Here is a 14,694-nt window from a genome sequence, read left to right as displayed (position 1 = left end):
TTAAAGCTAAGGTCGAGTTATTAACCAGACCAGATCTTCAGCAAAACTGTAATCTGTGTAAGAGAAGACAATCTTATTTTAAAAGAAATTTGAAGGTTATCCCTCCAGAAAATTTGTCTGATGTTAAACAGTCTCTACGATGTGGTAAATGGCTCTCGGAATTGGTTAATTATGTTCAGTTTTTGCAATTTTGCCTTGACTTATTGAAATATAGCTTCTGAATTATCACATATTATTAGATAACTAAAAATTAATAGCCTTCAAGTTTTAAATCATCTTAAATTACAAGATTGTAAGTTACTTTAGCTTTGACCTTACGTTTCTTTTGACAATCGTAAGGAAATAATGTAATGTTACGTAATGTCACTCCAAACGGAAGTTTTAGTTCAAATTTGCTTTGTCTGACAGCTCAACAGCTGTAAAAAAGTCAACAAACAAAATACATTCGCTTTTGGAGAGATTTTTAATGGTTATTATAGGCTGTGTAAGCTCCTTCCGCGATAAATTAAATTTTTTCGATTTCAAAACTCATATTTTTTATTTTGAGAACAAAATAACAGCTGCTAATGACAGAAGTGCCATTTTAGAAATATCATATTGGAAGTGTCATTTAAAGCCGAAGTTGAAGCGTGTTTGTGTTTCAGCAATAAAAGTGACAGCATTCTTATTGGCAACCGCTTTATTTACTAACGAGTTCAGTGATTTAATTTCAAATGACAGAAGGCAGACTGAAAGGATTCTTTTTTTAATTTTTGTGAATCTGAATTTTCTTGAAAAGAATTTTTTTTTGAGAGCCACAATTTAATGCTTGAACTATAACCTACACATATTTTCAAATCAAAAACCAAATGTCATTAGTATTTTGAAATTTTATTGTGTTTGTGGATTAATTAGGAATTTTGTCATCAAAAATAAAGTGATAGCTAACAAAATGTGTTTATTGTTTATTTCCATGTTAAATAAAAACTTTTACTTTAGTTTTTTATAAACTTAAAGTTTTTTTGCAAAATGACAAACTCTATGTTTTGAAATTGATAACTTGCCTTTCTCAAAAACTTAACAAAGTAACAACAGCTCTGTCAGCTGCCAAGTTTTAAATAAAAACACAAAAAGCCAAAGAATGGACTTTAAAAAAATTAAATCTCAAAATCAAAAAAAAAGTTAACTTCAATCTTTAGAAGTTTACAATTTATTTTATAAGTCGGTAAGGATTCGTGTGTGTTTTGGGGCATTTTCTAATTTAATCTCTTAATTTTGTGTGTTCATTGAACTGAAGATATTTATTAATGTAACCATCGGGATTCTTATTTTTCTTTACAACTTGTTTCACACTTCGTGTTAATACCATCATTAAACTAAATATTATTATTGAACAGAATAATGTAAAGCTGGTTTGGGCAGATAACTTGTAGGCTTGCTTCCAGTCAAATGGCGTTTGTAATTAGAAGCCTTAAGATTATCTCGCTAAATCTTTATTCTTAAAAAAATAAAACACAAGTTCATCTAAACCACCAATTAAATACAAAATTAATGACTACTTAAATGATCTCAGAATTGCTTATTAACTATAATGAGTATCAATTTAGTCATAAGCTCAAGCCATAATATAACATTTCACTAAGAATCCATCTTAACACTAAAAATGAGAAATTAGAAATAAAAAAGACTACCAAAAAAAAAAAACATAAAAATAACCAAAGTGTTGACGTTAAAAAATTTTAACAACTCAATAAATCAAAACCTTTTTTAAAATTATTACTTCAGCTTAATTATGAATAAGAAGAAACGAAAAATGATTATTTCGATAATGATCATAATATTTCATTGATCCCTGGGGTCGAAAAAATAAATGAATACATCAGAATTTCATAGACATAAGTCTTAAGAAAAATACGTTTGAAGAAGATTACTTCCTGGATTACATCTTATATGTTCTATAATACCTATACTTTGAATTAAGCCCAAGGCAAACCCCTCGGACTGATTTTTAATTATAAAGCTGAAGCAAAACTCAAATGGTTAGATTTTGTGTCTTCATGTATTCTAAAAACCATATTGGCATAAAACTTAGACTCGTGATTAAAGTTAAGGCTCATAAATGCTTAAATGAGTCCAAGCGATAATGTTCTGTCTATAAAGACCATACCATACCCATGGCACCTCTTAACCCTCTCATCTTAATTTACACATCCAAAAGAGTAAAATGAATTTATAAGCACACTCAACAATCAAAAGTCGATTTAATTACAACCTTTTGCTCGTGTTATGAGTCTTGTACACGAAAATGTTTCTTATCAAACCACAAAAAACAACAACAACAGACTTTAGGTACTTTAAACAAAAATGGTAATTACGAATATTTTACTTCATTTTTTGTTTTTTTCTTCTTAAGCAAAGGTAACATCTTTTAAGTTAGTTGCATACTGAGATGTGAACTGAAACTGAACTGAAAGCTAAGCTAAAGTAAAGAGAATAGCCCTAAATAATGGGTCTTACTTCACAAGTAATACCGCACTCCATTATTGTTCCTAATTCAAGGTTTACCATTACAGTAAATGCACTTAGCCTGCTCTATAGAGTATCTCAAGTTCCAACCTCAACCAACGAACGGTTGGTACACGATATGATCATCATGATCTTTAGGCTATCTGGAAGATCACCCAGCCATGGTTGAGGTCTCTGTCTTTATCGTTGTTGTCGTTTTCGTCGTCGTCGAAGTTGGAGTAGACGTAGACGTCGACGTCGTTTGCTGGTCCTCTATATATATATGAGTCGACTACTTTGGAACACTGGAACGTCATCGTTCGTCGACGGCTTCGACTTCGACTTTGACTTTGACTTCGACGTTGCTCGTTGTTGGTTGCTTATAGAAGCGATCGAGTTTGGTGTTGAAACAGTAAGCAGCAGCCGAAGCTTGAGCTGGAGCGGCATCGGTGCGCATTATATTGAAGAGAAGTTCAACGACGAGGTTGAAACAGGTATCTATGCCATACCATGTCAGAAAGATACTTTGAGCTGCTGGAGGGGCGTGTAAAAATACATGGAGAAGCGACACCTTGACTTTGGGAAGTCTTTTTATTTTTATTTTATTTTATGAGGTTTAAATAGCAATGGATGTATTAGCTAGTAATTTTTATTTGCTCAGCAATATTATTATTAGTTTGTTTATGTTTTTTCTTTGCCTTTTAAGATTAAATAATAACAGCAACAGCAAGAAAATCGAAACTTGAGAGCTGCTATAAAGTAGACAAGTTGATGTGATGTGATGTGATGTAGTGTATAGTAAATGATTACTTAAGCGAGTTGATATGTTATTACTTATTGCTAAATTGCCTACCTCCACTTATTATATCTTGTATTTAAGTAGACATACGTTGGTTTTTAAAGTTTGTTGGGAATTTCAAGACTTGTATTTTTCTTCTTTTTTTTAAAGTACGTTTTTGAGTTCAAGAAGTTACATACAATTATGATATTTATAACTAGTTTGTGTACAATTTTGAGTATTTATAAATAATTTTGTGAAGCAATGATAATTTGTAAGTTGAGCCCTTAGCCCTAAGTGGTTAGGTTAAGTTATATGTAACCCATGATTATTACACTTAGAAGTAAATCATCGAATGCTCTTTTCACCTAAAAATGTAATTCAGTCAAAGTTGATTTGAGCTAGTCCATTTAACTAGAGTATAACAGTGGGGAATACATTTTTGATAAAACTTTTCCATTTCGGAGAATAAGATCTTAAGATTAACCTTTAGTAAATATAGAGCAAGTCACTTTGACTTAAATTACTATTTCTCACAAAATCAGATATTTGTCATATATCCATCCAACTTGAAAATAGCCAGGTTCAGACAACATAAGGGACTTGAAAGTTTGTCAAGTTTCTAGCATCTGATTGACCAGCTGCCAAAAAATTACCTTAAATTTATTACTCTATGTTTTACTTGTTTTATGCACAACATCATTAAATGCTTTTTGTAAAAGGGTTCATTGTCAAATTGAAAATAAATAAGTAATACTTCTTTACAATACAAAATACAAATCGTGGTGGACTTGTAGCTTGCCCGAGGAGTGTTTTGTAGACAGTTATTTTGTTGGTTCTTTATGTACTATGAACTTTAAGTAGAGGTTTGAGAAGTAAAGTTTTGAATTTGAGATTCATGACACTTGAAGTAGCCTTGGTCAAAATGTACGTTCAAAGAATTACGTTCACTGCAAATGAAGTCCCTTATGTTGCCTGAACCTGCCCAATGATAGAAAATTGTTTTTTCTTAAATGTTTTTTTCTTCTGTGTGATATTCTTCTTATCTAAGCTCTAAGATAACGATATCGGTCTTTGGAACTAACCCCCAAGGAATGATCCTTTAATTTAAAACTGTTTTCACGCCGTTATGCAAGGGCGTGACAAAGTCAAAATGCAACTTATGATGTAAAGCAATTAAACGATTTGATTATAAATCAAAAAATCTGAATAACATTTTATCTGAAAAATAATTGTATGCGACAAAGAAAAACGTTTTTGATATCTGATACACTTATGAAAAAAATCGAGTGGACAGTTTTTTTACAAAAACTAAAAACCTAAAAAATTAACAAAAGCTGATAAAAATTGATTTTCGACTTGAATATCTTTTCAAAACTTTGAGATATTATCTTTAAACTATTTTTTTTTTATTTTAAAAAATATTGTTGTCAACATTCAAAAAAAATTTGAGAAAAATCGAATTGACAGTTTTTTGTACATAAAATAAAAACCTAAACAAAAACAATGGTGTAACTTGGTAAAAATTTACTTTCGACAGAAAATATTGTTTTTTATAATAAAATAAAATCTACAAAAAATAGTAAGCAAATTAAAATTTGATGTTCGGTTTTTGATATCTCTCAAATTATTTTCATTCATCCAATTTGTATCGACTAAAAATCTATTTAACAAAACTAGATTTTAAAACTAAACTATTTCTTTATATGAAAAATATTGTGGGTAATTTAAATATTTTAAGAATAATTCAACTGACAACTTTTTTAACAAAACACAAAAACCTACAAAATTTTCAAATCGGTCCACATGTTCTTGAGAATAATGCGTTCAAACAAACTAACTCTTTAGATTTATAATTTTATTATAGATAAGTTAGAAGTGAATGCGCGAAGACCGTTATCTGCACAGAAAACCTATTGGAATTATAAATGATTATGTCAAAATGATTGAGATCTATTGGATCGTTATAGAAAAATTTTGCAAGGTAATTTAAGCGTTTTTAAGTTAGAACATGACTTGTACAGAGGAGATGCATAACTGATTCCTCGTTTGAGAATACTTCTAGCAGCGTGGCTTGCTTTTTATTAGACGGTGCCTGGTTATGACACCGATTATCAAGCTTACATGCGATCTTCTTAGAGATAACAACCACCTTTATCGCTTCATATGTAGTATAGGCCCGATGTTTTTTGAGAGCTGACACGTGGTCATGTTGGCCTTCTTAAAAGCGCTTTGCATTAGCAATTGTTTACATGTAGCGTTTGGTAATCCAGTAATAGCCAAACGTGGTCTGGAATGTATCTATGGTCAAGCACCAAGCAAAGGTGAATCTATTGATGATTGATTGTTTTAGAGTTTCTAGAGACTGAATCCAGATATTTGATAGCGGCCTGACTTTTTCGTGTTAAAAAAATCCAGTTAAAGAAAGAGCTCCAAAGAAAACCGTTTGGCAGTACAAGAAAACCAAGTGGGACGGTCTCAATAATTTATTCAGGATCTTTAACTGGTCGCTATGCTTCCTTGGTATAGCGACGTAGACTATAGTGCAGATATGATTTCTAGTATAATTCATCTGGGAATGGAAACGTTTATCTCGAATAGGGTTAAAATTATTAAACCCAAGGTTAAATCATGGTTCGATTCGAGCTGCAAAGAGGTTATCAAGGAGAAAAAGGTAAGGTTCCGGTGTTTTAAAGCCAACCCAACTGAGGAAAGCCGGTAAAAGTTTAAGCAAGCCATAAAGGCCTGCAACGCCTATATTTGAATTACCAAATTTGTACATGACCAAAAATTACGGCGAAAAATACTGCAATGTCGCAAAGTCAGTACGAATTTTTGGTCATTTGTAAAAAACATGAATAATTATTCCTCTTCATCGGTTCCTACGCTTGTTTTCAATGAAACTCCTTTAGTTAGCTCTATTGATAAAGCCAACTTATTTGCAAGGCAGTTCGCCGAAAACTCCAATTTACCAGATAGTGTGCTCCCCCAGTTCTTGAACGCGTAAATGATTCTATGGGACCAATCTTTTTTCGTACTCTAACTGTGGCGAGAGTTCTTTAAGATCTCATCATTTATAAATCCGCTGGCCCAGATGGTATCCCCGCTATTATTCTGAAGAGGTGTTCTTCCACGCTAGCAAAACCACTGTGTAAGCTTTCCCATCTATCCTATTCTTCTGGGTTCGTTCCGAGTAGTTGGAAAACTGCATTTAATCAGCCAATACTTAAAAAAGGCGAATCTTCTTTACCCACAAATTACCGACCGATAGCACTAACGTCCCTTTTTCTAAGGTCATAGAAACGCTGATTAATTATCAGCTTAAGAAATATCTTGAGAAATGGAAGCTTCTTAATGACCGGCAATACGGATTTCGTAGCAATAGCTCCACTGGTGATCTCATGGTTCATCTCACCGAACAGTGGAACAAATCTTTACATCGTTTTGGAGAAAGTAAGATTATTGCACTTGATATTTCAAAGGCATTTGATAAAGTCAGGCATCTTGCTCTCTTATCGAAAATGCGTCCTTTCGGTATCGACGAATCTCTTCTTTCGAACCGTTCAATCAAGTTGTTTCAGACAGATTCAAGTCTAAAACTCATAAAATAAATGCTGGGGTGCCACAGCGCTCCGTTTTGTCTCCAACCCTCTTCCTCATTTTTATAAATGATCTCCTGTCTGCTACTTCTAATCCAATACATTGTTTCGCTGACGATACCACTCTTTGCTTTTCATATTCGTTTCCAGACTCACAACCCTGCCATTCGGATGAGGAACTGCAACGGCAAAATATGATTAGCTCATTAAATTCCGACCTACACAGCATTTTACAATGGGGAATAAAAAATCATGTGGAATTTAATGCTTCGAAAACGCAATGCTGTCTGGCATCGTTAAAGCGAGATAAACCATCTTTGCCACTATCTATGAGTGGCACTTGCATCAACGAAACGGAAAATCTTGACATCCTCGGAATGTGCATCAGCAATCACCTTTTTTGAAGCGATCACATACGCAATGTTGCCAAAAATGCCGCAAGATGTCTAGGTTTTTTGAGACATAGCAAGAAATTTTTCTCTCCGTCTGATCTGGCTACAATTAACAAAACCTATATACGTCCGAAACTTGAATATGCTCCAGTATAAGTTTAAGCCTCTTGGACAGTATTCAAAAAAGAACTTTTAAAATAATTGGTTACATTAAAATCATCAACTCGTTTACATCACTTGAACATCGACGCAAGGTTTCTTGCCTCACTCTTTTTTACCACTATTTTAACGGACTATACTCCAGTGAAATAGCCAGATGCATTCCTCCCCTAAAACAATTAAACCGTAATTCCCGCGCTTCTAGGAATGCCCTGTAGTCCCCGGACAGCACGAACGCTGTTAAGAATACAGCAAAGCTGCTTTCTTTTGTGTGGTTTGACTTATTGTCCCACAACAACCCACCGATGACAAGAGCACCGTCACACCATGTGTTAAAACAATTTTCTTCAATCCTTCGAAAAAGATATTTTCAAGTTAATACGATATTTTGTATTTAAAATTTTAAATTTTTAAGATAAAAACTTATTTTTTCCAAAACGTGTAAAGTTGTAAAAGACAATTAAATTTAAGATATTTTGTATGGAAATAATGTCTGTTAAGTAAGCTTACAACTCTGTTCAAAAGATAGAATTGAAATTATCAATGGCCCTATATTTAAAAATTCGATAGATATGGCGGAAAGTCAAGGGTGTTAGATTGTAGATAACCTTTAAAAATGTATAACCTAAGTAGATTGCAGTTATAAGGTGTGACTTAAAATTAATGAATATTATATTTGTTTTATTCTAATACACTTTTATTTTATCTTTTTTATTTCATCTCATGGAAATAACTCATCATCAACACTTAAACCACACACATATACAATTTAATTTAATGTACAAAATCATGAAAATATGGAAATACAAAACATCATCATATACATAAACAAAAACATCATAAATATACAAAAACCCAACTCATTGTGGCGGTCATTAAAATATTTAATTATAATATCTCTCATCTCAAAAACGTAACTAAATTTTTTAAATACAAAATAATCATCAATCAAATACAATATTTAAATTTTTAAAATAAATAAAAATGTAAAAAAATCCTTTTGCTTCGAATTTTGTGGATGCATATTACACAGATCATGTGGCATTAGTTGCAGCAGCTCCTCCGAGCTATACACGTATGTACCACTATTTTCCAGCACATGTGACGCACCCATTTTGTTTTTATCCACAACCCCCACCACCGCCACAAATAAATCCACCATTACCACCGACCCTTAAGGCACTTGGCAGCTCAGTAGCGTCAATGACACCAGCACATTTAGCACAAACCTTAAGGTATCCAGGTAAGGTTTGTATATCCCAATGTCTCTTTGTACATATTATACCTAATTATATATTTATTCTCAATTCTTAAACTTTCTAAACTAAAGACACTAAAACATTTGTTATTAATATTGGTGAATGGGTAATTCGAATAATGACTTATAATAATTATTGTAAACAAAACGAAAAAAAACAATGCCTTTAAGGCAGGTTTTGGACATTTTCTACAAAAGCTTCTACCGAAAGATCTAAATTACAAAAATAATAATATGATGTTAAGAGTTTTCCAATTAGGGGTTTCATTTTCATATCTTGTTATTTTGGCAGCTGTCACTTTTGAAGCCGTAATTTTTTGACATTGGCAAGAAAAGTTTCATTATTTAGTTGATTGTTCTAAAAGTTGTGATTGAACGAACACATTTAGACCCTCCTCTAAGGGCCAACGCAAAAGACAATTGCCAATCAGCTCAAAACTTTAAAAAAAATTTAATTCGTGAAGTTATCGAAGAAACAGCCTTAAAATCTTTAACAACATTTTTTAGTTTTTTAAATATCAAAATGAAACCCCTTATTGGATAGACCTGTTTAATACCTCCAGGTAGGTCAATCAGAGTTTTCTTCAATCGAAAAATTAAAAAAAATTAAAAACAAATATTTAAGCATGGTATCCACATTTCAAAGACTAAACTTACCTGCTTACATTACTCGTATTTTCCAAGCTCAATATTTTACAAAACCTTTACCTATATTAATTTCAATTTCAATTTATACTGCAATTCCAAAATCTATTCCAATATTTCCTTGACTAAATAAATTTCCTGAAGCCTCTTTTCCTCTTTTGAACTTTTAGTTTCCAGCTGCAAAAATGTAACTTTTCAAAAAATCACCACATAAATTGATTATACTAAAAAATACCCAAGTCAAGACTTCCATAATAATGTAGGAAATATCTTCTCGATTATGTCTCATTTCAGGCCTATTTATACGACCCGATGAGATCAACTTATATACCACACTGGAGCCCACACTAAGCAGTAATCCCAATGTGTTTTTCCAACGAAGTGGAGGCGTTCATCCAGGAATGATGTATTAATAGTTTAGTTTTATTAAATTTAAAAAACACAAAACGAAAAATATTTTTAAGACAAAATTTTATCGCGCAAGTATTAAAAAATTAAAAATAAATACTTGCACCCAGTGATCAAAAGGGAATACAAATATGACCCTTAATTAAATAAAAAACAAACAACTTTAACGCTCCCAGGGAGTATAAAAATAATTAATATTAGAATTTAAAAAAACAACTCATTTCATTTTATAGTTTAAGTAAAATAAAGAAATAAAATTTTTAATTAAACATAAAAATAAACGACAAAATAACATAAAAGACTTTTCTCATAGACTTAAAAAAATGTGTTGTTCATATAGATTTTAAGTTATGATTAAAGCAAAATTAAGTTAGTTATTATAATGTAGGTATAATTAAAATCTTACAATTAGATTTATTTTTAATTTTTAAGATTTAATATTTGTTCTTAAGTATTTTAAAATTGCAACTTATTATGTAAAACCCACTTAAATGCTTGTATAAGATTTTAGGTTAAAACAACAACAATATAAAAGTATGTATATAATAGTGCTAATAATTTTTAAATATTAATAAATGTTTAGAAAATAGTAAAACAATTAGATAGAAATAAAATGAAAGCCTGAAAAAAACCTGGTTTGTTTTTTCTTAAAGGAGTTAATACCGTTTGGTTTTTAAACACAAATTGTAAGTATGCATATAATATTAAAAATTTCCTAAAAGTAAAGCTTTAACAGTTAAGAATATTAAAGGGTTTTCAAGAAATTATTTTATTAAAATAATACGCATATTTGTTTTAATTTATGAAGTTTTGCAAGAAGTGTATTAAAATTGACAAATTCAAAAGATATTTTCTTTCTTTTTACTTTTCGAAAACATTTAAAAAATTTATAGTCTAAGAGGCAATAGCAAATTTTGGGAATGGAGTGATAACTTCAATCCTTACATATGCAAGTGCCACATGAATAGGGACAAACATTTTTCGATTTTTATCCGTGAAATTTTAAAAACTCTTAGTTATTTATTAAGTTTCTATTACAAAAAAAATGTTTGATTAAGTTAAGTTAAGTTCTTCAAAAAAAGGTCATAAAAAGTACCTGTTTTTTGTGTACCATGAATAGGGACAAGATCATAACTTACCTTTAGACCCTTTAAAGTAAAAAAAACAACAACAAATCTTTTGTTTTAGGTAAATGCTGGTTTTATTGAATGGAATACAATTTTTTTTTCGTAATGTGTGCTGCTTCCTGATTTCGGAATTACTTCAAGTAATCTGTGGAGTAGGGATTCATAGAGTGGTGTCAGACAATTGACCGAAATTTGGCTTTAACAATCTCTTCGTTTTTCCGGACCTCCTTTGCAGACTTTTCTCGAAAGCCATCCCCACACGTTTTCCATGATGTTCATATCAAGAGAATATGAGGTAATAGGTTCACATTTGGCAACGGAATCCAGGCTTTTGTGTCCGTCCGGTACGTATTGGTGCATTACCTTTTTGAGAAGTGCATCGCTGTTCATCAAATAAAACAGAAAACTGCGGAAAAATTCGTTCCAGAATCAATTTGTAAGTGATTGCCATCATTTAAGAGCTTTGAAAAGACAGCTTCACGGCCCCGTAATGAGTGATTGCTCCCCATACCATTACACCGCTTCCTTTGCTGTGCTATTTTTTAATATAGTATTCTTCCTTTCTAAAATAATGGAAATAGCAGCTTTATCCATCAGATCTGTCCAATTTTTTTTATCGGAAAAGACGACGCAAGGTTAGTCAAGTCTCATTAGACATACGGTGATTTGTTGTAAAATTAACGCGTTGGGTCTTGCGTGCACCATTCTATGGTGGTTTTTTCGCAATTTGTTGGTATCGTACATGGTCATGTACATGTATCACCCAAGCAACAGTTGATCTACTAGCATTTACCCCAGCTTCTGCCTTGATTTTACTAATGGAAAACCATAAATTTGAAGCAGCTCTCACTATCGCCCGCCTTTCACTAAATGATGGGGCTTTCTGGACTCTTTACTAATTTTGTTGGCTATAGAACGGATAGTTTGGCCCAAGACCCCGAATTTGGCCTATTTCTTCCTTGGTTAGAATTATACCTCTACCCATACTTCTTGATTCTATCAAATTAATACTCGTACTAAGAACAGGTACTTTAACCGCCCTTAAACTTGTATTAATCAGCTTTATCCAAATTTGTTATTTCCAAAATAAACTTAATACTCATTTAATCCATATTTTTGTTTTTCCAAAAAACCCGAAGGTTTAAAAAATGTCGTCAAATAAAAATCGAAAAAAGCTTGTTCCTATTCACCCGTATAGAACCAGGGCCTAGTGACTTACAACTCTCATCCATTCCTGTGTGCGAGTAGTTGCATTGATGGAGAGGACCTACAGTTTATATGCCGAATCCGAAGGGCTTATTTGAGAAAGCACTTTTTCATGACAAGAATTACTCTTGGAGAATTTGTCAATTCCTTGCAAGAGGCAGTACCCGTGAATAAAACTTTAGGTGGCGCAGGCAGGGATCGAAACCACGACCTCTCGCATAGCAGTCCAACGCACTAAACACCATGCCACGGGTACTATTAATTCTAAGTGAAATCAATTCAACATTTGCTTTCTCATGTAAGCCTTTGGTGGAATGATAACGTGGAAGGTTAAGCATCATTTATAGAAACTTGTGAAAATTGGAGACTTTTTGCACATTTCCCCTAAACCTAGCATCCAAAGACAAGTATTTCTTGGAAAACTACTTTTGGAATAATCATTTTATTGTCGTTGCTAAGGCAGGACTTTCTATTTATAAAAGGATATAAAACATTTATAGCAATTCTTTCTTTTTGTAGAGTTTTTGCAACATGTTTTCTTTAAGTGATCTAAATAATACCAAGATATTTCTACTGAAAAAGATAGATTGTAGTTTGTCAGCATTCAGTTTTATTTTCCATTTAGTGTAGTAATTTGTCATCAATTCTATCGCATTTTTCAAATTGGTCTCAATGATAAGGCTGAATTCATGCGATAAAAAGATGCCCGTATCATCCGCAAATATGTCTATCTGACAACCTGGTAATCTAGGAATACTAGAAGTATAAATATTGTACAGTAAAGTACCTAGTACTGATCCTTGCGGGACACCAATGTTGACTTGGTAACAGTTAAACGAACAGTTGTTGATGAAAACACTAAAGTAACGATTGGACAAAAACTTTGGATAATTTTTACAAGAAACGAAGAAAACCTGAAATATAACATCTTGTGCACAATTCCATCGTGCCAAACTGAGTCAAATGTCTTTTCTTTCATTCTGAAATGATTTTGTTATTTTGCTCTGGTTCCCATTTCAAGCATTTACATAGAGAGGAAAAAAGTGAGTGGCAATGAATATATGTAATTATGTAGATATAAAATCTCGGGAAAAGTGCGAAACATTAAGAATGTTTCTGAAGTGTTAACAAGTTAAACAAATGGGGAACATTTAGGAAACCTTTTAAACATTTTAAACCGTGTTTCCTGACATGTTCCTGTACTATGGACAAACCTTTAAAGTTATACCACGTTTGCCTATAATTTTTAGAGCTTTTTTTAAAAATTTTAATGATTTTTTGAAAATTCATTTTGGAATGTTCCTTTTAACTTTAAAATTTGATTTAACCAATCAACCCAAATTTTACAATTGCAAATAATGTGACAGATTTGACTGTCAAAATGTGTGCAAAAAGACAAAAAAAAACAAGGAAATGATTTCTTTGAAAAGATATGATATACTCTCCATTTCAATTAAATACGAAAACACATTCCTGTTCGTGCTTACTACTCCCTTAAGATGTTAAGAAACAAATTTGAAACGACTTATACAAAATCAACCACAAGTTTTTCTTTCGCCCAGGTGCAAAGCTTTTTACTAAGAAAAATTAAATATTTGTTTGAGTCAACGGAATAGGTCAAAGAATTTAAATTTTTATTGCATTGGAATAAAGCAAGTTTCTGTTAAGAGTGGTAGTTGGTCATTTCGTAAATTAGTTCCTTAATAAATCCTTCAGCCTTTTGATAAGTACAACTATATTTCGCTAAATGCTAACTTACTTGCAGAAACCAGGGATTCTTTGTCTTTAAACTAACGGCTAACCTCATTGACATTAACTGAGGGTACTTATACCATCCTCAAATTTATTTAATAATATTATTAATATTGAGGACAAATTTTGATCCTCTGTGTAAGCTTTTATTAAGCGCACCAAGTGAATTGGCGAGTTATTATACTGGTAGGCCAGGTTTATGAATCAACAAATGTTAAATTATATACAAAAATGTCTTTCCAAGATTCGCTAATACCGAGCTTAAGTAATTTTTGATGTAACAAATTCAACCTTAACTGACATCCATAATAACTGACAGTTTTCAATACAAGAAATATCTTGTGTTGTGATGAGCCTTTTAATACCTTTTTTGTTTTCTTAAACCGTGAAAATAAAAGGGCCATCGAAATCAAATAATATAGTTTTATCGTATGAAACACCACGTAATACCATTTTTTCAAGATGATTCGAGTTTTGAAAAACTCTAATAGAAAACTGTCTGTTGTTCGTCAATTATCGGTTTTTTCTTGAATATAATTCATTTAAGATGGCTCTTTTTCAGTTTTATTATTCGATCATATTTTCTTGAACAATAAACATCTTGTTTAATTTATGATTAATTAAATTACTTCTTATTTATAAATTGCACTTCCAGGGCCCAGAACCCCAACAATTATAATTAAAGGAATTAATTCAGGAAATTATAATAGATAAAGAAAAAAAAAACTTTTCAAGATGGAAGAAGGAAGATCGATTTTCAAGAAACTGAACAACAAGAACTATCAAACATGGAAATACAGGATGGAACTGTTATTAATCAAGAAGATCTTTGGGAAGTTATTGCTGATGCAGCACCTAATCCTTTTCTTGCTAGTTGGACCTTTAA

General features: G+C 31.8%; 1 protein-coding gene across 3 annotated transcripts in view; it reads left to right on the top strand.

Moving 5' to 3' along the window:
- LOC129942497 (uncharacterized) overlaps positions 1-10,270 on the top strand; it is a 44,583-nt gene extending 34,313 nt beyond the window's left edge. Inside the window, exons 2-3 of one of the 3 annotated variants that reach the window (XM_056051470.1) lie at positions 8,446-8,660; positions 9,610-10,269. In XM_056051470.1, coding sequence (XP_055907445.1) covers positions 8,446-8,660; positions 9,610-9,666 — 272 coding nt within the window. In that variant the 3' untranslated portion in view covers positions 9,667-10,269. Of the gene's footprint in view, positions 1-8,445; positions 8,661-9,609 lie in introns of all 3 variants that reach the window. The other 2 variants (XM_056051469.1, XM_056051471.1) reach the window with 2 other exon arrangements.
- The last annotated feature ends 4,424 nt before the right edge of the window (positions 10,271-14,694 follow it).

This window comes from Eupeodes corollae, chromosome 1 (assembly GCF_945859685.1).
Source record: "Eupeodes corollae chromosome 1, idEupCoro1.1, whole genome shotgun sequence".
NCBI lineage: Eukaryota > Metazoa > Arthropoda > Insecta > Diptera > Syrphidae > Eupeodes > Eupeodes corollae.
This window is presented reverse-complemented; position numbering and strand designations above follow the sequence as displayed.